The sequence below is a fragment of the Dendrobium catenatum genome, unplaced genomic scaffold (genome assembly GCF_001605985.2).
Source record: "Dendrobium catenatum unplaced genomic scaffold, ASM160598v2 fragScaff_scaffold_665, whole genome shotgun sequence".
NCBI lineage: Eukaryota > Viridiplantae > Streptophyta > Magnoliopsida > Asparagales > Orchidaceae > Dendrobium > Dendrobium catenatum.
The window spans coordinates 1,180,123-1,202,070 of NW_021319127.1; the positions used below are offsets into that span (position 1 = coordinate 1,180,123).

A 21,948-nucleotide genomic window follows, 5' to 3' on the forward strand; every position below is an offset into this window, starting at 1 on the left:
AACCTGAGAATTTCAAAATCTGAGATGTTTCTAACTCCTCGTAACAGCTTGAGGAATTAAATTCCCCACTTCCTTCTCTATACATTAATTGCTCCCTCTTCATTCCCGTAACTCCCTCCTATCTTCCTGAATCTCCCTTCCAATCAACCTGCTTTGATTGGGGGCAATTAAGTGCAGTTATTTCCTTTGGACAAATTTCCAAAAGCTGCTGCTGCTGGCCGAAAGCTTCCCAGGCCATCACGTGGGAATTCCTCTACTAGAAGCTCCCGTGAATTCACTTCCATAATTCTTGTTCCTACTAACCCTTTCCTCCCAACATTGATAGCTAAATTTTCTTCTCAGATTTCTGTTTGGAATCTGAAACAGTTTTCAGATTCTACAAGAGGAGTTTGGTGTTTGTTCTCCCTCCTCTTTCAAGCAAGAAATCTGATTTCTCTCAGATTTTGGGAGAGGTGATCCTCTCTTTTGCAACGCCTCCTTCCCGTTCTACATCACTATGATGCACCGACACTTCTCCTCAAAGAGGCGTGCAGTGTCCGACACCTTGTCCAACACGACACTCCTCCAACACGTGTCAGACACTCCGAAAACATGTCCGATTAAAAAATATTAAATACAAATTGGACACGCGTGTCCGACACGCGTATCATAAATATTTTATGAATTTTTTTAAATATAATTTCTTGTATTTTGCGGGATTTAAACTAAGTTTCTTATTTCCTATTCACAACATCAAATCAACATCCGCACTTAATAACCACTCATCGAATATTCTCATTTTCATTTCTTTTTGGCAGTGAATGTATTTTCATCTCCTCTCTCGGTGATTGATAAATGGCATCGACGCTTGTCTCTTGATGCCTGAAATATAAATTATTGTTTTTTGAATCTTACAAAAAAAAAAATCTAATGTACATGCTCGGTACCGCTCAGTATATGCTTGGTCTTGCTAGGTACAAGCTCGGTACCGCTCGATATCTTTCCATACAAATAACTTACGAACTTTAAAAACAAGTAGAACTTCAAAATTACTCTTACCCTGGTAGGTAAAACCTCGCCAGGGGGCAGCTAAATAATTTTTCGCTTATATTTTTGTGATTGTACTAGATATTTTGTACTAAACATCTTTATGTTATAAGCTAAACAAGTTATCATAAAATTGATTTATTATTGCTTGTCATTTTTAATATAATGTCACCTTAATTTCTATATATTATATTAAAAAAATATTATGCCGTGTCCACGCCGCACCCGTGTCCTATATTTTTAGAAAATGCCGTGTCCCGTGTCCGTGTCAGTGCATCATAGATATATATATATTTAAAGATAAGTTACACTGCCATCTTGCAAATCTTTAGTTAAAACAAAAAGTTTAGTAATCAACGCATTGTGACTTGGCATTCTCCAATTGCTGCTCTCACAATACAACAATAATATCAAGCCTTTATCGCACTACGTGGGGTCGGCTACATGAATTATTTTTCTGCATTATTTTCTGTTAAGAGTCAAATTTTTATTTAAATTTAATTAAAAATGTCATTTCTAATATTTTCTAACCAAGTCTTTTTAGGTCTATCTCCACATTTCTTAAAATAGGTTAAATCTACTACACCTACTCTCCTAATCTGGTCATCGGAAGGCTGTCGTTTTATGTAAAGAAATCATCTAAGGCGACTCTGTCTAATCTTATCTGCCATTTATGCTACTCCAACCTTTTCATATATATATATATATATTCACAATCTGTCTCTAAGAGTGAAGCAACTCATCCACCTGAGCATCCTTATCTTTGCAACACTTAATTTTATGCTCATCTTTTAATGGCCAACATTCTGTGTCGCATTGCAGGTATGACCACCATCTTATAGAATTTTCCCTTAAGTTTGAGTGATACTTTTCTATCACACAACATGCTCGATGCATTCCTCCACTTCAACCATTGAAATTGAATTCTACTAATAATATCTCAGTCTATTTCTCCATCACTTTGAACAATAGACTCGAGATATCTAAAACATATACTCCTATTAATGATTTGATCGCCCAAAGTCAGAGTCCCCCCATTAGATCTATTACTACTAAAATTACACTCCATGTATTCGGTTTTAGATCTACTCAAATGAAAACTTTTAGACTCTAAAGTTGACCTCTGTAGTTCAAGTTTATCTGCACAATTCCCTTTCTAGTCTTATCAACAAGAAAAATATCATCAACAAATAGCATATATCATGGTACATCCTCTTGCAAATGTCTAGTAAGAACATCCATCACTAGAGCAAAAAGATATGAGCTTAAAGCTGATCCTTGATGTAATCCAACCGAAATAGGAAAATACTTGGTCAAGGATTATATACTTAATATTAACTTTATATAGAAAGATGGTAAATAAATATATTCTATATATTTATATACTCTGTATAGGTCAGTTTATATACTTATTATTAACTGTATATAGAAAGTGAGCCCCTTATTTTAAATGAAGCTCTCTATTTTGAAATGGTTTTCTTCATAGTTAATGTCTTTTCTTTTTCTTTATTTAAAAATTGTATAGGGATGAGGACATGGGGTTTTGATGGAAGATTATTAAATTTAGTACTTTCAAAGTGGGAAAAGAAATTTTGAGGAGAAGCTTTATCTTAAATTAGATTCTTTTTAGAGATCTTTTTTAAAGAATGAAATCAAAGAACTTTATTTTGGAATGAATCTCTCTTTTTTATTTTAATGTATAAAATCTATTTATGTTTATATATTAAGAGAAATAAAAAGGGGATATTTCTAATGTATGGTGAATCGCTGCATTTTAAAGGTTGGCATAGACTAATACATCTATTTGAATTGCAATGTATTTAATGCTTGCGGAATGAGAAACATTACTTTTCTTTGAAGCAATGATTCTCCATCTCACATTCTTAATCCAATTACCCTCAAGCTTATTTGACAATTCTTTTTTGTGATATATTTGTTGCAAATTAAAAAAAAATCATGGGGTGTTGGTTGAAATGAACTTGAAAAGTTTTTTCTTTCATTTGTTCATTTATGGATTGTGTGGATTTTCTACTAGTTGCCAGAAAAAACAAAAGGATTATAACGTTCTCACGCTTTTTCCATCAAGTGAAATTTTAAGCCTTTAGATTAGCTTTGAACTAGATTGAAATACAACTCTTAATTGGTTTCAAACATACTATGTATTTGAGTCATCTTAAAGCCAATCTACAAGTTAAAATACTCATCTTGATTGAACTGGCGTGAGGACGTCATAACCCAAAATTTTCTCTAATTTTCATCTTTTTTAGCTCCGTGCTTAGGGAATGATGATCTTATTCTGCTTAAACTCATGCTAAGCAGGTGATATTTCCTCTATTTGTGAAACCCCCTCAATCCCACCCCCTCCCCTCCCCGCACATAATATGTATTTCAGTCATCTCAAAGCCAATCCACAAGTTAATATACTCATCCTGACTGAATTGGCCTGAGGACATCCTTACCCAAAACTTTTCCCTGATTTTCATCTTTTTCAGTCCCATGCTTATGGAATGATGATCTTATTCTGCTTAAACTCCTGCTAAGTAGGTGATATTTCCTCTATTCGTCAAACCCCCTCAACGCTACCCCTTCCAGCACATCGCATTTATTCCAGTCATCTCAAAGCCTATCCACAAGTTAAAATACTTATTCTAATTAATTGGCGTGAGGACGTCCTAACCCAAAAAATTTCCCTGGTTTTCATCTTTTAAGTCCCATGTTTGCAGTGTGTTGATCATATTCTGCTTAAACTCAGGTGATGTGTCCTCTATTCGTTAACCCCCACCCAACCCCCCGCCCCACCTGCTTTATAGCACTTCCCAGACCATCTTATTTCACCTTTTAAGAAGTCAAATGAATGTGAACATCCTATACTTTTTGTGTTCTTTAGCTGGAAATAATAAGCATCCATTTGAGCTTACTCAATGATGCCATCTCCATGCTTGCAGTGTGAATGATCCTGTTGCCCTTAAACTTCTGGGAAAGGCTGGCGAGATGCCCTCTCTATCTCCTCCTGATGATGAAAGCATAAAAACACTTTATGTTGGCGGTCTTGATGCCCGAATCACTGAGCAGGATCTTAGGGATCACTTCTATGCCCATGGAGAGATTGAGTCCATTAGGATGGTTTCCCAGCGTGCATGTGCCTTTGTGTCCTACACCAACCGAGAAGGAGCTGAGAAGGCCGCTGAGGAACTCTCTAACAAGCTTGTAATAAAGGGCCTTCGCCTAAAACTAATGTGGGGGAAACCCCAAGTACAAAAAACAGAGTTGGAGAATGCAGATGATGAAGCAGCTCACCAAAGTCTTGTGGCACATGGTGGCTTACTCCCAAGGGCAGTTATATCACAGCAGCAGAGCAGTCTGCAGCCTCACCCTCCAGGAACCCATGAGCATAATAACCAGCAAATGCCCATGCATTACTTCAACATCCCCCCTCCATTGCCATCAGAGAGGACCTTCTACCCATCCATGGATCCACAGAGGATGGGAGCGGCTGTGCCCGTGCCCTCTTCTCAGGAACCGAGCGATGGCAAGGCTGGATTAGATAGGCAGACCAGAGGCGCAGAAGGTTCTTCCCAGATATATCCAGGGCCTCCCCCACAGATGCAAGGCCAGTACCCACCTTATTATCCACCCTATGCTTATATGGCACCTCCCCCGCCTCATTACCAGCATCAACAATACCATCCATATCAGCAGATGATGTTGCCTCCACGGACGCCACAGCCAGTGCCACAACAGCCACAACCTTCTGCCAGTCTTCTGCACCAGAATGCTGGTGCTGCTGCATCTTCATCCCAGAATTGATGCTTCACTTGCTTTAAACTATATTGTAAGTGTCCTTGTTTTTTTGTGGTGATTTAGCAATAATTGGAATAATATCTTCAAGAAGATTTCTTTTCTAGCCTAGAAAGCTTTTTCTACTGAAAATTCTTCTGATTTGGTCCTTTGGAATTCATTATACTGTTTTATAACCAAGAAGAGCACTCAGGCTCATGATCATGGCGCCTTCGAAGAAGCAATCTGTTGCCATGGACTAGCTAGGATCAGTGTGAACTGTGAAGTAATGGAGATAACCATGGCCACCCACTACTGTCTTTTACATCGCCTGCTGCAGCTCAGTTTGTCTTTTTCTGCTTCATATACTTTACAGTTGAAGCTTTTATTCTTTTATATTTCTTTTGTTGGTCGTTGTGATATGCTGATGTATGTTTAATATTCTGCATTTTCTTAAATTTAATAATTTTCTTCAAACATATGGATGTTGACCATATATAATTATTTCAACAAAAAAATTTGTTGTCTATAACTTATAGTTTAAAGTACTATTGACATTTGGCCACATTTTTTTAGAGTAGGCCATAGCCTATATTGACTTAATGCTTTAAGATCCATCCTGATTCTCTTTTTGTCTATCCAGTCTCTCTTCTCATCACCTTAGGAAGGGTGTCCAAAGTAGCTTTAATTTGTTCAACTGCTAATAGCTTGTGATATAAATTTATTTTATTTTCATCAAACATTTAAACAAATTGTGATAAAGAGAGCTTATTACTTATTAGTCACACTTATGACCTTTGATTCATAGTTTTTGAATAAATATGTGGATGCATCGGGACTAATCATTCTGAATCAAAGTTTTTAGAAATTTGAGTAGACCAGCGGCAGTACTGAAGACATGCTTCTAATTAAATTTCACGTCCAAATCCTTTTCACTGTTAAAAATCAAACAGATAACAATCAGTCTAAGGCTATCTTTGTTACAGTTGTGAGTTGTGCTGATAATGTTTAATATAGAATAAAATAATAGTTCTCTTATATAAAAATGCGAGTTGCTTCATGAATTAGCTCATAACTCCATTGAATAAAGCAAAGATGAACTTAAAAATGATATTTTTTTTCAAAAAATTTTAAATGAAAAATATGAACTCACTTTTGACACAGAAGGAAAAAAAAACTTAAGATAATACTCAAGAAATACTTAAAATCCATTCAGGAGTAAAAACAGGTTGTCATTTGAAATCTTTATTCAGCTTTTCCACTGCATTGCTTCTATGGAAATCAGTCTAGAAGTGATGAAGTAAATATCATTTGCCCTGGAGTCAAAATTGCCTTAGGATCATACTTCTTCTTCAGCTTCACAAGTCTCTCCCATTTTGATCCAAAATACCTCTTCCACTCCTCTGTAGTTTTGTAGCATGGCGTGTACTCCTTTGTCCCATTGCCATTCTCATTACAGAAGCTCCTGATCTCCTTAATGCGACCTAAAACTCGCTCCACATCATTGGCATCAGCGGTGATCAGAAGTCCGATTTTGTAAATGATTTCTTCTTCCTCAGGAAACATAAGAGACCATCTCTCATCCCACCTACAGCAGTATAATTACAAGTTGCAATTGGTCATAGCATTCAGAAAATTAGTCATGTATGATACATTTAAAGCAAAAATTTAAAGCTTTTTTATAGTTAAGTTATACTTGTTTCTATTCATGGGATAAACAAGATAGACACCCAAGGGCTTCTCCTCTTGGAAAATGCCCTTAAAGAGCTTCTCATTGAAAATGTTTATCTTTGATTTGGGTACGATCAGGTTTAGCCATGGATGATGAAGGTTCCACAGGTTATGACGACGGAGCTTCTGCTCCTCCCTGCGAACCCGGTCTATGAATGTGGTGTAAGGGAGGTCTCTGGTAAACTTGACCTGTAAGCCATTGATCACGCCACTGATAATTGTTTCAATCTCCTGTTATCATTTAAGAAGTTAGTAGATGATGATATGATCCATGCCATGTAAGGTGCTCCGGCAGTAAGGAAATTTTTACTTGCTGTAAAGTTTAAAGTGTCATTAATCTCTCCTTCATGCGTGTTAAAAGGGTAAGATATTTTGATATTAGTATGCGTATGAAGTTCAGATATTTATTTGACATAAAATGAATTCAAACATGGCTGAAAAGTGGGTCTTCTTTTAGAACTCATGGTTGATTCTATTTTCGGAACTGAATTTATGAGTTCTCTTGACAAAAAGTGGATAAAAAGGTGGCTCTCTAGATTTATACTCATTCATACAATTTTGAATTATAGTCATAATTTTTATTAGTCTTGTTGCTTGTGGAAGATTAAGCTAATAGAGTAAGGATCAATCTCAATGCATTATTATTATTATTATTTGCTTCACACGCACAATCAATCCAATAGAGAAGAAAACGTGATATAAAATTTTTTACATGAAAAAACTCTTGGAAGAGAAAATCATGGGACCTAGCCTTGAATTTCATCCTGTATTTTTATAAAAATTATACAAAAATGGTTCACCTCCAAAGAACTGGAGTAACTTCAGTACATGACAAGCCTTGGGAAATTAAAACAATGCAGAGGTGAGAGGATCATTTTAGGTCCTCACACGGTACTATTGTGAAACAGGTTATATAGATAATTATGATGCAGGTCTTGCTAGACAAGGTTAATGTGCAAGCAAGGTTGATGTGCAGTTTAGATGTGGTGAAGATTATGCTATGGTTTATGACGTAGGTCTTGGACCAGATGACTACATCTAGATCAATATTCACAAAATTTTAGTCGTCTCAATTGTTAGACAATTATTAGTTTAAAATGTATGAATTTTTAGATAATATGAAACTATGCAATTTGAAAGATAAAGCTTAATATGGAAATGCTCAGGGTAATATTTATTTTAAGTTGGGTAGACTATAATACTCACCAGTATAGAGATCTTGTCTGCTTGTGTTTACATGTGTATATTAATTTTTGATGTATTGTGCTTCATACGTATGCATGATTAATTAATATGATGCTCTTATATGCATGACACATTATAATTTCTTCAAATGTAGGTGATTGTATATATAATCTCTAATCCTATGAATGATTAGGTTTCTTCTGTGTTATATGATTTATTGAACTATGATATGATATAATTGATACATCATGTATGGAGTCATGTGGGTATCAATTTACAATTAAATTTAATTAAATTATTTCAATATTTTACAAATATTTTTTATAATTTTATAGGCATTGTATTATGTCAAGTATTGATTACTTGTGCTACTAAACACTTGGTTGAAACTATTAGTATTTATGATAATGTTACTCACTTATAAACCCTCTCTCACCTCATTTCCTTCATTTTTCATCACCATGGTAGCTATAAATGTTGAAGAGATTGATAGGGAGGAGAGAAATAGGAGAGTTAAAGAGAGAATTAGTGCTTTTAAGACATTTGATTGATTTAGGAGTTGAGGTAACTAGGAAAATTATTCCTATTGAGGTAGGGTGTTTCCTAATTTATTTTTCAATGTTTTCATCTCTTGCATGATATCGTGTAGGGAATGCAGAATTTAGGCTTCGTTTGGGATAGCTTTTTTGATACTTTCTAACATGACTTTCTAGTACAAAAATTTTTAATTCACGAAATTTTTATACTTAAAAGTGCTTTTATAAAGCATCAAAAAAGCTGTCCCAAATGAAGCCTTAATCTATATTTTGAGATTTAAATGGACTTTCTTCAAACAATGTTATGATATATGATTTCCTTTATTTTTCTATGTTATTGCATGATTATATCTAGTGATAGTGAGGGATCTATGTTTGCATGCGTTTTCTACACAAATTTACCATGTAATCTAATGAGAATATTAATATTTTGAGGATTATTGATCATAATATTTGATTTCTCTTGGGATATGCAAGCTACCTAACATCTACTATTTGTGTCATCTTGTAATCACGGGGCCTTTGACATGCGCATGATCTTATTTTTCTTGTAATGTTTAATATGTTTGTTGACACTTGTTATATAAGTATTGGAACAATGCTACATGTTTCCCTATATGTTCTATCAAGATTCTTAAAGTTCCTATGTTCTGATTATTATTTATATATTCCTGTGCACTTTTTATAAGTGTACAGAATATGCTATTTGATTCTCTTGATGTGATTAGAACACTGGATGCTGTAGAAGTATATGAATTTTCAGGACTACTATGTTTTTATAAGTCCTTTCGTACCTGGTCGACAGTGGATGCAGAGCTTTCATTGTAATGAAATGCTGCTTCAATGAGGTAGATCCCGGCATTCTGGTCAGCTAAGGCGCCGGCGATCTCTCGATCCTCTACAGACAGAAATGGAGAAATAAAGTTTTCTACATGACTGCTGTTTGAGAAGAAGAAGCCTTCGATGTAGTCGAATCCTTTCTTGCTCTCCTTCATCCCATCCAAGGAAATCAGGTACTCCTCAGAACTGGCAAATTTACTGAAATCACTGTAGGCCAGTGCGACCCATCTCACCTAAAAATGAATAAGCCGCTTTAATCATAATTTTTCTTCTTCTTCTTTCAAATGCATTAACTCTAACAATCTCCATTAATGCATTGGCTTGAAAACTGCAATAAGCTTTCAAAAGCAGCAAAACTTCTCTTGAAAATGGGTAAATTGCTAAAATATAAGTTTACAGTGGTCAATATGCATGGTCTTGAGCATAATATTATATATAATTTAGATTTTCAGCTTGATTTTATATGATTTCATTATCAATTATGCCAATAATACATCATAATACTCGAGTATTTTTCTGGCAATAGAGTAAGCAAAAATATATAATTTCTCAAGATAGACCCTACAAACCCATCCATCACCTTTTGATGTGGAAACGCGTTGTTGCACTTGCTCCACAGGCTCATCTTATCACCTATACTTAGTCCCCACTACACTCATAATTAACTATAATACAAAAACAAATGATATATTTTCATTTATGTTTTACTGTTATTAGAAACTAATACGAGGAATAGGTTTATACATATAGCAGATTGGAATTGGAGGGACATACAGATTAATAGAAAGAAAATATAAGTTACTCTATTTCCTGTTACTTCTTCTACCATATTCTTCCTATTCCATTCCTTCCACAATAGTTTGGTATCAGAGCCAAGTGGGAGTACATGGAGGAAAACAATCGACATCATGCGCATCACGACGATTAGAGCGGAGACACATTGTGGACGATTGACACCTGGAGGAGCTTAGAGCAGATTTTTGCCGATTCTTCACAAAGATGCATATGGAGATGCAGAGCCTTAGAACCGGCGACATCTCTCCCCCTGTTGCTCCGACAATCACATCGGAATGCAGTGCCGAACCAATTCGAGGACGGATTGATCATCCTCCCAGGACGATCCCAACAGATTTCACCGATTATGATGTCGAAATTAACTTTCACCCATAGGGAATTGCCTCCAATCCAATGGAGGAAGAGCACCCCCATTACTATCATATGCAACATCGCTGAGGTGGAGCACCGCGAAGACCACAGAGAGACTTTAAGCTACAAATAGATATCCCCTTCTTTGAAGGAAAGCTGCACATTGAGGAATATCTTGATTGGGAAGGTGCATTCGAATCATTCTTTGATTATATGTACATTCCTGAGGACAAACATGCTAAAAATGTCACATGTTGGCTTCGAGGCAGCGCAAATGCATGGTGGCAACAACTTCTTCATTCCCGACAGAGATAAGGAAAGGGGAGAATCAGAAATTGGGGGCGAATGAAGCTGTTACTGAGGGCTCAATTCCTCAATTCATGCCAACAGACTATGAACAATTGTTATACATGAAGTATCAACATTGTCTCCAAGGAAATAGAAGTGTGAATGACTAAACAGAGGAAGTTACAACCTCCACGAATCCAATAACCAACTGATAGCACACTACATTGGGGGATTGAGAGAAGCTATCCAAGACAGATTGGAATTGAATCCAGTCTGGTCGCTATCACAAGCTGTGAATTTCGCTTTGAAGGGTGAACTTCAGTTGAATCTATTGCCTTGCAGAATGGGAACCCTGCGGATACATTCTGAGTCGACTACTCTTGAAATCATATCTCACCCACGCACTGAAACTAGACAGGGTAAAAAAATCTGCTCTACCAACATGGACTATACCCCCAGCAATTGAAGTGAGAACGTCCAACAAGCTTAAGGCACCAGCTATAGACAATCCATATGCCCGACCAAACAATTTGAAGTGTTTCATATTTTTGAACCGGGTCACAAGTCCAATGAGTGTCCAAATCGATAACAAGTACAATTGCTTGAAGGGGAAATAGAGACGAATCACACGGTGGCTGATGGAGAACCTGATGAAGACTTCAAAGAAGTTGTAGGCGACGAAGGAGAGCCAGTCGTATGTGTTCTAAAAAAAAATATTACTAGCACCGAGAAATAACCTCAATTCACAAAGAAATGCTATCTTTAGAACTAAGTGCACCATTAGTGGTAAAGTTTGTGACGTCCTGATTGATGATGGTTGCACTGAAAATATTATCTCGTGCAATAGTTCAAGCCCTACACCTCAAGACCACAAAAAATCCAAATCCCTACAAAAGTAGCTAGGTTAAAAAGGGCATGGATATACTTGTCACAGACATGTGTCGGGTAAGCTTCTCCATTGGAAAACACTATACCTGTGAAATTATTTGTGACATTTTGGACATGGATGTCTGCCATTTAATCCTGGGGCGATCGTGGCAATATGGCAACGGTGTTACCTATGATGGGCTGAATAATAGTTACTCATTGGAATGGAAGGGACGAAAACTTTGACTACTACCCAGCACACCAACCAATGCAACTAACCTTAGCTCCAATAAACCATCCCTTTGTATTGTGTCAGGGAAGTCTCTGTTATAGATCAGCCGTGAGATGAAGTCCTTGGTAGCCCTTGCGACTATTGAAGCAGGTCAGGAGGTTTATACTTCTATTTACCTACCTGAACTATGAAAATTGTTGACTGATTTTGAAGATCTTACACCCCAAGAACTGCCAAATGAACTCCCTCTCATACGCTATATTCAGCATCAAATTGATCTGGTACTTGCGTCACTTTACCCAATTTATTACATTATAAACTATGTCCCACTAAGCATCAACAATTATAGAAGATTGTGGAAGAATTATAACAGAAAAAACTAATACAACCTAGCCGGAGCTCCTGTGCAGTACTTGCCATATTAGTCCCGAAGAAGGATGGGCTGTGGAGAATGTGTGTGGACAGGCGTGCAATCAACAAGATCAATACGAAATATCGATTTCCCATCCCTAGGCTGGAAGATATGGTAGATTACTTGTCTGGAGCCAAGATTTTCTCAAAATTAGACTTGCGTAGTAGTGGCTACCATCAAATCAGAATCCACCCTAGAGATGAATGGACGACGACCTTCAAGACGCTTACGGCTTATATGAATGGTGGGTGATGTCGTTCGGATTGTGCAATGCTCCCTCTAAAGGTCAAAAATTGTAGTTATGAGTTTGCTACCACTGCAATCCATTTTCTGGGTTTTATTGTCTCGACAGATGGAGTTAGTGTGGATCCACGCAAAATTGCAGCTGTCCAGGAGTGGCCGCAGCCTCGTTCCATCACTGATATTCAAAGTTTTCACAGTTTAGCCAATTTCTATCATCGATTCGTGCTTGGTTTCAGTATGATTATGGCCCCATTGGCGGATTGTCTTAAGAAGAGCACCTTCAGTTGGAACGAAGAACATCAACGTAGTTTTGAGACCATCAAAGCGGCATTAGTTTCAGCTGCTATTCTAACAACGTTAGACTTCACTAAGCCGTTTAATGCTGACACTGATGCTTCAGCAGTGGGAATTGAAGCAGTGCTCTCTTGGGAAAACCGACTAATTGAGTTTTACAGTGAGAAGTTGAGTCTGGCAAGACAGAAGTGGTCGGTGTATGAGCAAGAGTTATACACAATTAATCGGGCCCTCAAATAGTGGGAGCATTATTTGCTTCACCAAGATTTTGTACTATGCAGTGATCATTAAACTGTCCAATTTATTAACACTCAGAAGCACATTAACCAGATGCATATTAGATGGGTGATTTTCCTACAAAATTTCAGCTGTCCTTAAGCACAAATCCGAAGTTCAAAATAGGGTGGTTGATGCGTTGAGCAGACGATCCACCCTCATTGTTAAACTTCAAACCGAAATTACAGGGTTGGAATCCTTGAAAGAGTTATAAATTGATGCAGATTTTCTATTACCATGGGAAAACTATTAGGTGGGGAGATCGTATAAAGACTACACACTACGCCATGGATTCTTATTTAAAGGCAATGCTCTTTGCATGCCCCTGTCATTCGTGCGGCAACAATTGATCAAGGAGATGCATGCTGGAGGTTTGTCAGCACATTTCAGCAGAGAAAAAACCTCAATCCATCTACAAGAGCGCTTCTGCTGGCCACACTTACGAAGGGATGTTATCAGATTTGTTGAGAGGTGTCCAATATGTCAAGTTTACAAGGGAAGCAATCAAAACACTAGATTATACACCCCATTACCAGTGACATTATCAATCTGGGAAGACTTAAGTATGGATTTCATTTTAGGACTCCCACACACAAAAAAAGGAGTTGATTCTATTATGGTAGTAGTTGACAACTTCTCGAAAATGGCTCACTTCACAGCCTGTAAGAAAACTTGTGATGCACTGGGAGTTGTCAAATTATTGTTTAGAGAGATTTTTCGCCTTCATGTCCTGCTTCGCAGCATTACCTCAGATCGTGACGTCAAGTTTATCAGCCACTTCTGGAGAGAGCTTTTGAAATAGTTGCAGACAAAAATCAAGTTAAGCTCCGCATACCACCTCCAAATTGACGGCCAAACGGAGGTGCTAAACCGTGCCCTTGGAAGCATGTTGCAATGCTTAGTGCAAGATCACCCGAAAGGCCGAAACAATGTGATCATGTACTCAACCATGAGGAGTTTGCCTATAATTCGATGACAAACCGATATACTGGTATGTGCCCCTTTCAAATTGTCTACACTAAACCACCTAACCATGTTGTGGGTATAGTTGTGTTGCCGAAGTGCCACAATTCAACTGCCCATAAACTGGCCGAAAACTTTAAATGCACTATGGACAAAGTTCGCAAGAAGCTGGAACAGTCCAATGTAGCATACAAGTCAAAGGCAGATGCACATCGCCGATCCAAAGTCTTTCATCTAGGCGAACTAGTTATGGTGCGATTGAGAAAGGAATGATTTCCTTCATGCACTTACTCCAAGCTAAGCCCACGGAAGATCAGATCTATTGTTATCAAGCAATGGGTGAACGACAACGCCTACACAGTCGAATTACCTTCAGACATACTCCATCCACATTTAGTGTGGCAGACATTTTAGCTTACCATCTAGCTGATTCAACACCTACACGCATCAGTTCGTCGAACACGAACTCTTCTGAAGCAAGGGATACCAAACTGCTGTGTAAGCAATGGAACAAGAAGAACAGAGTAGAAGAAGTAACATTAAAAAGAGTTTATTTCTATTAATATGTATGTCCTTCTAGTTCCAATCTGCTGTATGTATAAACTTATTCTTCATACCAATTTCTGAAAACAGTAAAACATAAATGAAAATATATCATGTGCTTTTTACTATAGTTAGTTATGAGAGTAGTGGGGACTAAGTATAGGTGATAAGATGAGCCTGTGGAGCAAGTGCAACAACGTGCGTCCACATCACCTTTCTTCATCAAACTATGCAAATCACGTGTAACATGAGAATGGTTGCCTTTAGCGGCCGCCATTATCGTTGCGCTTTCGGATAGCCAATTGTGTTGTGGAGATCATTTCTGGATAGCTTCTGTCATGAGGGGGCAGTGGATCACGATGAGCAACTCTCATTACATTCAGTTTGCCAAAGAAAATATGAATATCTAAACTTATCAAATTTTTTGTGAACTCCATGGGCGAAATATGACGAGCTATTTGTGACATTCGGTTGCTCTCATTTTGGAGAAAATTTCACCTTCTGCAAAGTCTTTCATTTTCTAAATTCTAAAAAATTTGGTATGGTGAATGCTGAGGAAGACGCCTGATTGAAGCTATAGTTTGAATGGGAAGCTTAAAATGTTTGCTATGAGAGAAGTAAGAACTGGAAGAAGAAATTTTGAGTGCTGCTGAAGGTCGGGAGAGGAATGAAGTGCAGAAAGAAAGATTTGGGGTTGGGTGGCGGTCGCGTAAAGAATAGTTTAGGATTTTATTGTGATGGTTTAAACCGGTACAAAAGTCGATGGTATAAATTACCGCCATAGATCATCTACAATAGGGGTATGAAAATAGCTGCACCAATATGATGCTAAAAGTTTTAATTTTTTAGTAGTGATTGATAGATCTCATCTTCTCATTGCCATCCAGCTCGTTTTCTAAGTTGAAGAAGATTGATTCTAAAGCTCCAATCTAAATTTTGCTCAATTCCTTTGTTGTGAACATCTTCATGCTTTTTTCTTCTCTTAAAAGAGTTTAGTTTCATCTTCTTATTCTTCAAAATCATTTAATTTTTTTCACTTGTTACAAAATATATATGAATTATTATTATTTTTTAACTAAAATGTTACTTTAAAAAAGTCTTGGCAAGACGAAAGTTTAATCTTCCCCTTCAAAATTCTCCCCAAGAGTGTTCAAAATAACATGAAATGCATTTCATTAAGGCTTCATTTGGGATAGCTATTTTATTGCTTTTTAAAAGAGCTTTTTAGTACAAAAAAAATTTAATTCAAAAAAATTTTATAGTTAAAAAGTTGATTTAAAAAATAGGAAGAAAAAATCTAAATAAATGAATATATAATTTGAAAATATAATAACAATATTACCATAGTGGGAGCTGGTTCTAAGGCAATCCTAGCCCTAGTGATGACACCAAATTGGCCTAATCCTCCAAGAACACCATGAAATAAGTCTTGGTTGAGGTCTTCTGAGCATGTTAGCATCTCCCCCTTTCCTACACAACACCAAACCATAATTAATGAATGGTTAATTATCAAATAATGAAGGAAATTGAATGGAGCTATAGGTATCATGAAAGAATTAAATTTAAATTTTTATGTCATTTGTAGGCATCTATCAACAAAATAATGATTAATTGTGCCCTTCATCATGGACTATTGTTGTTTTGTGAGTAATTATTGAGGGATAATATCGATCACTTGATCTCCGCTTCATGAGATTATGATGGGTTTATAGGTTTTGAAATTTGGTAGTTACATGTCTATTTGATTAATTACAACTCAAAATCCAATCAAATTAATATCTAAAGATTTCTAAAATTTAATGCAACAAAACAACATGAAGCCTTTATATCAGCGTGGGTTCAGTTATATGAATCATTCTTCTCTATTTTGTCCTGTTAAAAATGAAATTTTCATTTAAATCTAATAAAGAAATGCCATTTAATAAAGAAATGTCATTTTTAATATTTTCCAACCAAGTCTTTTTAGATCTATCTCTGCCCTTCTTAACTTAAGTCAAATCTAATAAATCTACTTTCCTAATCGGATCATTGGAAGACCTTTTTTAAGTGACCAAACCATCTAAGGTGACTATCTCTAATCTTATATTCCATCAGAGCTACTCCATCCTTTTCACCTATATGCCCATTTCGTATCGTGTCTTTAAGAGTAAAGCCACCCATCCACTTGAGCATCCTCGTCTCTACAACACTTAACTTAATATTGAACCTAATCAATATTTGATTTGAGTTTAATTTGGTCTAATATGCATGGAAGATTTATAACCCTAATAATAATATCAAACTTATAGTTCAGCATTTTAAAATATTAGAATATTAAAAAAAATTATAATATGTAATAACTTCGAAGGTTTTTTTGACCTTCCCATGAGTTACCCTAATTAATATTCAATCATAAGAGTTTTAGTGGCATATCCTAATTAGATCTAATTAACTCTAGGTTAATTAGTGGTTTGACATGGTTAGCCCAATAAAACCCTAAGCCACTAATGCATGGATTTTTATACTTGGAGATTTAGTGTGGAACTAAGATTAACTTGGTTAACCCTCTAAGTAGGCTAATCTAGTTGGCCCTAGATGATTAATACTCAATTTAATGGATGACAAATTATATGCCTTAGACATTCTTGGATATTACAAAGCTTTGTAATGGTTTCATAAATAAGGAGTCTTTGGAAAAGAAAACATAAATAAGATTATTTGTTTTTAGCATTGTATCATTGGGAAACATATTAGGGTAAAATTTAGTGCATGTTAGCATAATACCAAAAGGGTAATGGATAACATACATTTTAAAATATGGACCTATTACTATTCTAACATTTGATTTTATGTAATTTTTTTAAAAAAATTTGGGCATATATGTTGAAACATAAAATGTGGTTTTCAACATAACTAATGAAAAGATTTATCTAACAATCATATAGGGAAGAAAATTAAGAGGTTAAAAAGAATATGTTAGAATATCTAGATAATAATTTGAGTAATTTCAAAAAGATAATGGGATTACATAATATTAGATAGATTAATTCTATAATTAAATGGAATTGCTAAAATGACGAATTGAACTTTATTAGAGAAAGTTAAGTATATGTTGTCATTTGAAAAGAAAAAAAGATTATGGTTTCATTTGGGACGGTTTTAGACCATTATTTTTTTCCGCTTTCAATAAATTTTTATACTAAAATGTAGCAATGCTCCCCGATCAATTTCAGGATCCCTTTGAACAAATAACAATCAATTCTTTCTCCAAACTCCACATTTTCATGCATTTTGTGAGTACCAAGCAATGCTCCCCAAACTAAAGCATCAAGCTGTATTGGCATCCTCACTATGATTCTGATTCCATCCATATTCACCTCCATGCTAATCTCCTGTCTACCCTCTTGAAGAAAAGTTCTCATGTTGTGAAAGAACTTTTGATCTTGCTCACGTGCTTCTCCAAGCTGAAACACAGATCTTATCTTCTGAAATCCCAGCTCTAGCTTTGAAAGGTAGCTTTTGAAGACAAATTTATCTGCTAGCTCTCCAGGTTCATGCACCACATGTGAGACCTCGTTCCTTTGCTGTAGCTGCTGGGAAAAGTGATTTTTCCCCAGGATCGGCTGGGACGATGGTGAGATCGTCCAGGCCGATCAATGCATCGAAAACAGCTGATTTCTGGAATGTTCTCTGGAGTGATTTCTGGACTGGATCGTCCAGGATGATTTTGGATCGTCTTGGGACGATCAGATACGACAAGAATCCCGAGAGCATCGTCTTGAGAAATCGTCCAGGGCCGATTGGTTTTTGTTTTGATCGGCCAGGACGATGTGGCGATCGGCCGGGCCGATCAGACTAATGTTATAAGAAAATCAGCTCGTTTTGAGGAGAGAGAAAATCATTTTTAAAATATCAGATATTTTGAAGAGAGAGAAAGAGAGGAAAAGCAAAGGAAGAAGTCCGATTTCGGGGCCCGCGGAGCGATTTTCGTCGTTCGTTGCTGTTGGATATTTTGTTTGTCTCGCTGTAAGGACTCCGAACCCTACTTCTGTTTTCGAAGATTTTGAGGTTTTGTAAAATGGTGCTCAGATTTGTGTTTTTGTAAGTGATTTTTGTACCCGGTTTGGTACTGACAAAGATTTCACCGCATAACTTTTGGTATGTTGTAGATGTTTTGGTTCTGCGGAGTTTTATTTTGATTGCAATTTATTATGATGTCTGAATTGGTTTGAGCAGTAGAAGAATAGTCTTATAATGTTGCTGTGCACGTTCTGTATTAATTTGGTGAATTGTAATTTTTTGAGATTTCTGTGTAAATTCTGTAGACTGCCGTTATTCTGCCCGATTTTCGTACGATTTCTGATTTTCCCGAAATTGATAGATTGAATTGATATGCGTATGACTATTGATATGATTGTTCTAGATTTCTTTATTATTGCTTATTGCATCGATTATTGCATTGATTGATTGTTACTGAAAGACAAGTGGGAACCTGGTTGAACGTTGGTTGAAGATAGACTTGACCTGTACAGGATGGTGGGCCGACGGGCTTTCCTTTAAACCATTGATCATTGATATAACGATTGGGAGTTATAAGGAGTTTTATATGCCGACGGGCGGCCGACGGGCAAAAGAGTGACGACTCTTCTTGATAGAACCAACGTGCGGATATCTACAACAGCAATACGGATTCTACAACAGCAACATAGCCAGCGTTTGTGCTTGTCTAGTAAGACCATTGAATGAAATAATTTCAGGTGCAGGGCCTCCAGCTTGAAGATCTTTCTGCCGAGTTCTGTAGCTTTTTCTTTTGTAGCCTTGGTAGGCTTTCTTTTGTAGCCTGTACGGCTAGTGTAGATTTCTCTTTTGGCTGTACTCTGACTGTTGTACTATATGTGAATTATAGTATCCGCTGTTGTTTCTTTTCTGTAATGTAATTATCTCTGGCTCTGGATATATGTATGTATGGATTGATATGAACAACAGATGAGAAAACCGATAGAAAGAAAAGAAGAAATAAAAAAAAAAGAAAAAAGAGGCAATAGAACGATCAGATGAATCCTTTCGCTACACGGATCTTGGGGTCGTGACAAGTGGTATCAGAGCCAGGTTAGTGAAAAGGATTTGATTATATCCAGAGTTGATGATTGCATTATTTGATTTGTTTTGTTATACGTATTTGATTTCCGCGATTTTGATTCGAATGATTTGTATTGATCAGGCCAATGAATCCGAAATGAAAGAAAGTTGAGTCTGCTACTGATCTCCCACTCACATCTGCAAATATGGATTGATATGAACAACAGATGAGGAAACCGATAGAAAGAAAAGAAGAAAAAAAAAAAAAGAGGCAATAGAACGATCAGATGAATCCTTTCGCTACACGGATCTTGGGGTCGTGACACCACAAACACATCATTTTACCAACTTAAGATTAACCTAGTGGAATCATTTTGCAGAGCTAAATGAATAATGGCAACTTGAGGCAAACTTTGTAGCTTCTCATTTAAAGAAAGGATATTAATGGAAGGCTGTAGTGATAGTGGAGATGTAGGGGATGTGACCTTCCCGAGAGGATGACCATCCAAACTAAGCACTGGCACCAGATCAATACGGCTCATTCTTTAAGGACCAACAACTGGACTGTTCGTAAGAGATAGCTTAATGCGGTTGCAAACACAAAATGTCTCTAGTGCTCGAGCATGGTTAACAGATTTTCCAGAGTCGAGATTGTTTGATGACTCGATAAGCAGGATTATCCACCTCCACCCCAATGAAGGGCTGTCATCATCAAGCACTGTATCTGCATAGATACTCTTCAATTTCCCAGCCAACTTGTCCTCATTTGCATTTCTTCAAAGTAGGTGTTCAAGCAGACTCTCAAAAGCTAGACAATCGATTAGAGCATCAGGCCACAAAAGCTGTGCTTCTCTTATAGTAAAAATTGTAGGATTATTTGTCAGAAGAGCTCCATATTGCCATTGATTTAGATAATCTGACAAGTCATCAAAATAATTAGGAGCAGCAGAACATGCCCTTATTGCTTCCCATATCCGCTTCTTGCAGCTCCCCATGAAGGGACAATGATCACCATATTGACTAACAAGACTCGCTGTTATACCACCAGAGGCAGTAATTTCAACCAACCCTGAGGACAACTCTAGGGTACCAACAGGATAAACGAAGTCATCTATGGTGGGTAACAGAGTGCGAGTAATCCATCTCAACATAGGTGATGATGATGCATCCGAGAATCTACCAATACTGGGTACATAGCCATAACCACATTCATCTATAACGCATGTAATGTAAGAACGATAACGGCAAACAGGACAAGAGTAGACAATGTATCCACATCGTTCATCACCGGAAGGGGCAACACCTCCAACCGTTGATTTGCATGGGGTGGCGTTGGCGATTTCACCGAATAGCTTATCCATCTCCGAGTTATAAAAAAATTGATACAAATTTTAGCATTGGATCTTGGTCGAGTATTGAACGAGTGCCGACATGCTCAATTGGTTCGACGTGTGGAAGGATCTGATCGGAGGTGGATTCGGTGTCGTCGGAGTCGGAATAGGCGGCTACGCTAGACTTTAGGCATGCGGGCGGATTTGATTGGGAAATCTGGGCGGATGCGGGTGGGCGGGGGAAGGAGAATGCGGGAGCGTGGTCTCTGAAAATCGGATTGATGAACTGGACCAGGGTTTGAGGAGCAAATCCATCATCCATGTTCACATCGTCGGATGTTGCCGGGTCGGGAAGTGAATTTAGGGTTTGGGTTGTGGAAGGCGTCGGTCACAAGTGCATAGAGCACAATGAGTGGGTTTGGTCCTGTCTCATGGAGCACGGACAGGTCTGACTGTCATTCGCGAGATGAAATAGCGGCAAGACTGGAATCAGGTCGTGAGAGATCGGGCTCGACGCCAAGAGCTAGACCACGAGAGCAGAATAGGAGCGGGGGCGGGAGCTCTGTGTGTGCGGGCGGCAATGTCGGAGTGGTAGCGGCGGGATCGGGTTGAATGCCGGGTATGGGAATGTCATCATGCGGGTATGGGAGTTTTGGCATACGAAAGTCTTGTGATGGAGTCGAAATCGGCGACGGAAGGATTGTTTGCATGCGAATCTACAGGCAGAAGTAGGGTTGGTTGTGCCTGTGTATTGGTGGAGCCGAGGAGCGACAGGGACGGTATGGTTGTCGGCCTGCCCATGATTCTCTCCACCAATTGCATGAAATTAACACATAAAATATCCATTCGATCAATTGATGCTTCCATTTGAGCCAACCAAAGGGCTTCACGACATCGATCATGGTCGACAACCCTTCTTCTTTGGCGGCTCTCTTCGTGAGGATAGTGGGGCGGCAGATCTCGCCATTGGAGTGGAAGTTGGAGTGGAGGATAGTCGTCTTCTTCGTCGTCGACCGCCCATCTCCTTCGGCGTCGATCATCGCCCAACCGAAGGGCTTCACGACATCGATCATGGTCGACAACCCTTCTTCTTTGGCGGCTCTCTTCGTGAGGATAGTGGGGCGGCAGATCTTGCCATTGGAGTGGAGGATAGTCGTCGTCTTCGTCGTCAACCCCCCATCTCCTTCGGCGTCGATCATC

General features: G+C 37.7%; 2 protein-coding genes across 5 annotated transcripts in view; one reads left to right on the plus strand and one right to left on the minus strand.

Moving 5' to 3' along the window:
• Nucleotides 1-6,997, plus strand: part of LOC110111302 (zinc finger CCCH domain-containing protein 40) — a 13,278-nt gene extending 6,281 nt beyond the window's left edge. Inside the window, exons 4-6 of one of the 4 annotated variants that reach the window (XR_003701055.1) lie at nt 3,972-4,858; nt 5,001-5,147; nt 6,613-6,997. Coding sequence is in view for 3 of the 4 variants with exons in the window: in XM_020843101.2 (XP_020698760.1) it covers nt 3,972-4,833 (862 nt within the window). In the remaining variant the exon portion in view is untranslated. Of the gene's footprint in view, nt 1-3,971; nt 4,859-5,000; nt 5,336-6,612 lie in introns of those variants that run through there. The other 3 variants (XM_020843101.2, XM_020843102.2, XM_020843103.2) reach the window with 3 other exon arrangements.
• LOC110111299 (cytokinin dehydrogenase 6-like) lies at nt 5,579-16,336 on the minus strand. The gene is made up of 4 exons (XM_028695699.1): nt 15,690-16,336; nt 9,050-9,328; nt 6,479-6,765; nt 5,579-6,403 (listed from the first exon to the last, which is right to left on the minus strand). Exons 1-4 carry the CDS (start codon nt 15,906-15,908, stop codon nt 6,085-6,087), a joined length of 1,104 nt encoding a protein of 367 aa, XP_028551532.1. The 5' UTR covers nt 15,909-16,336; the 3' UTR covers nt 5,579-6,084.
• Between the last annotated feature and the right edge of the window lie 5,612 nt (nt 16,337-21,948).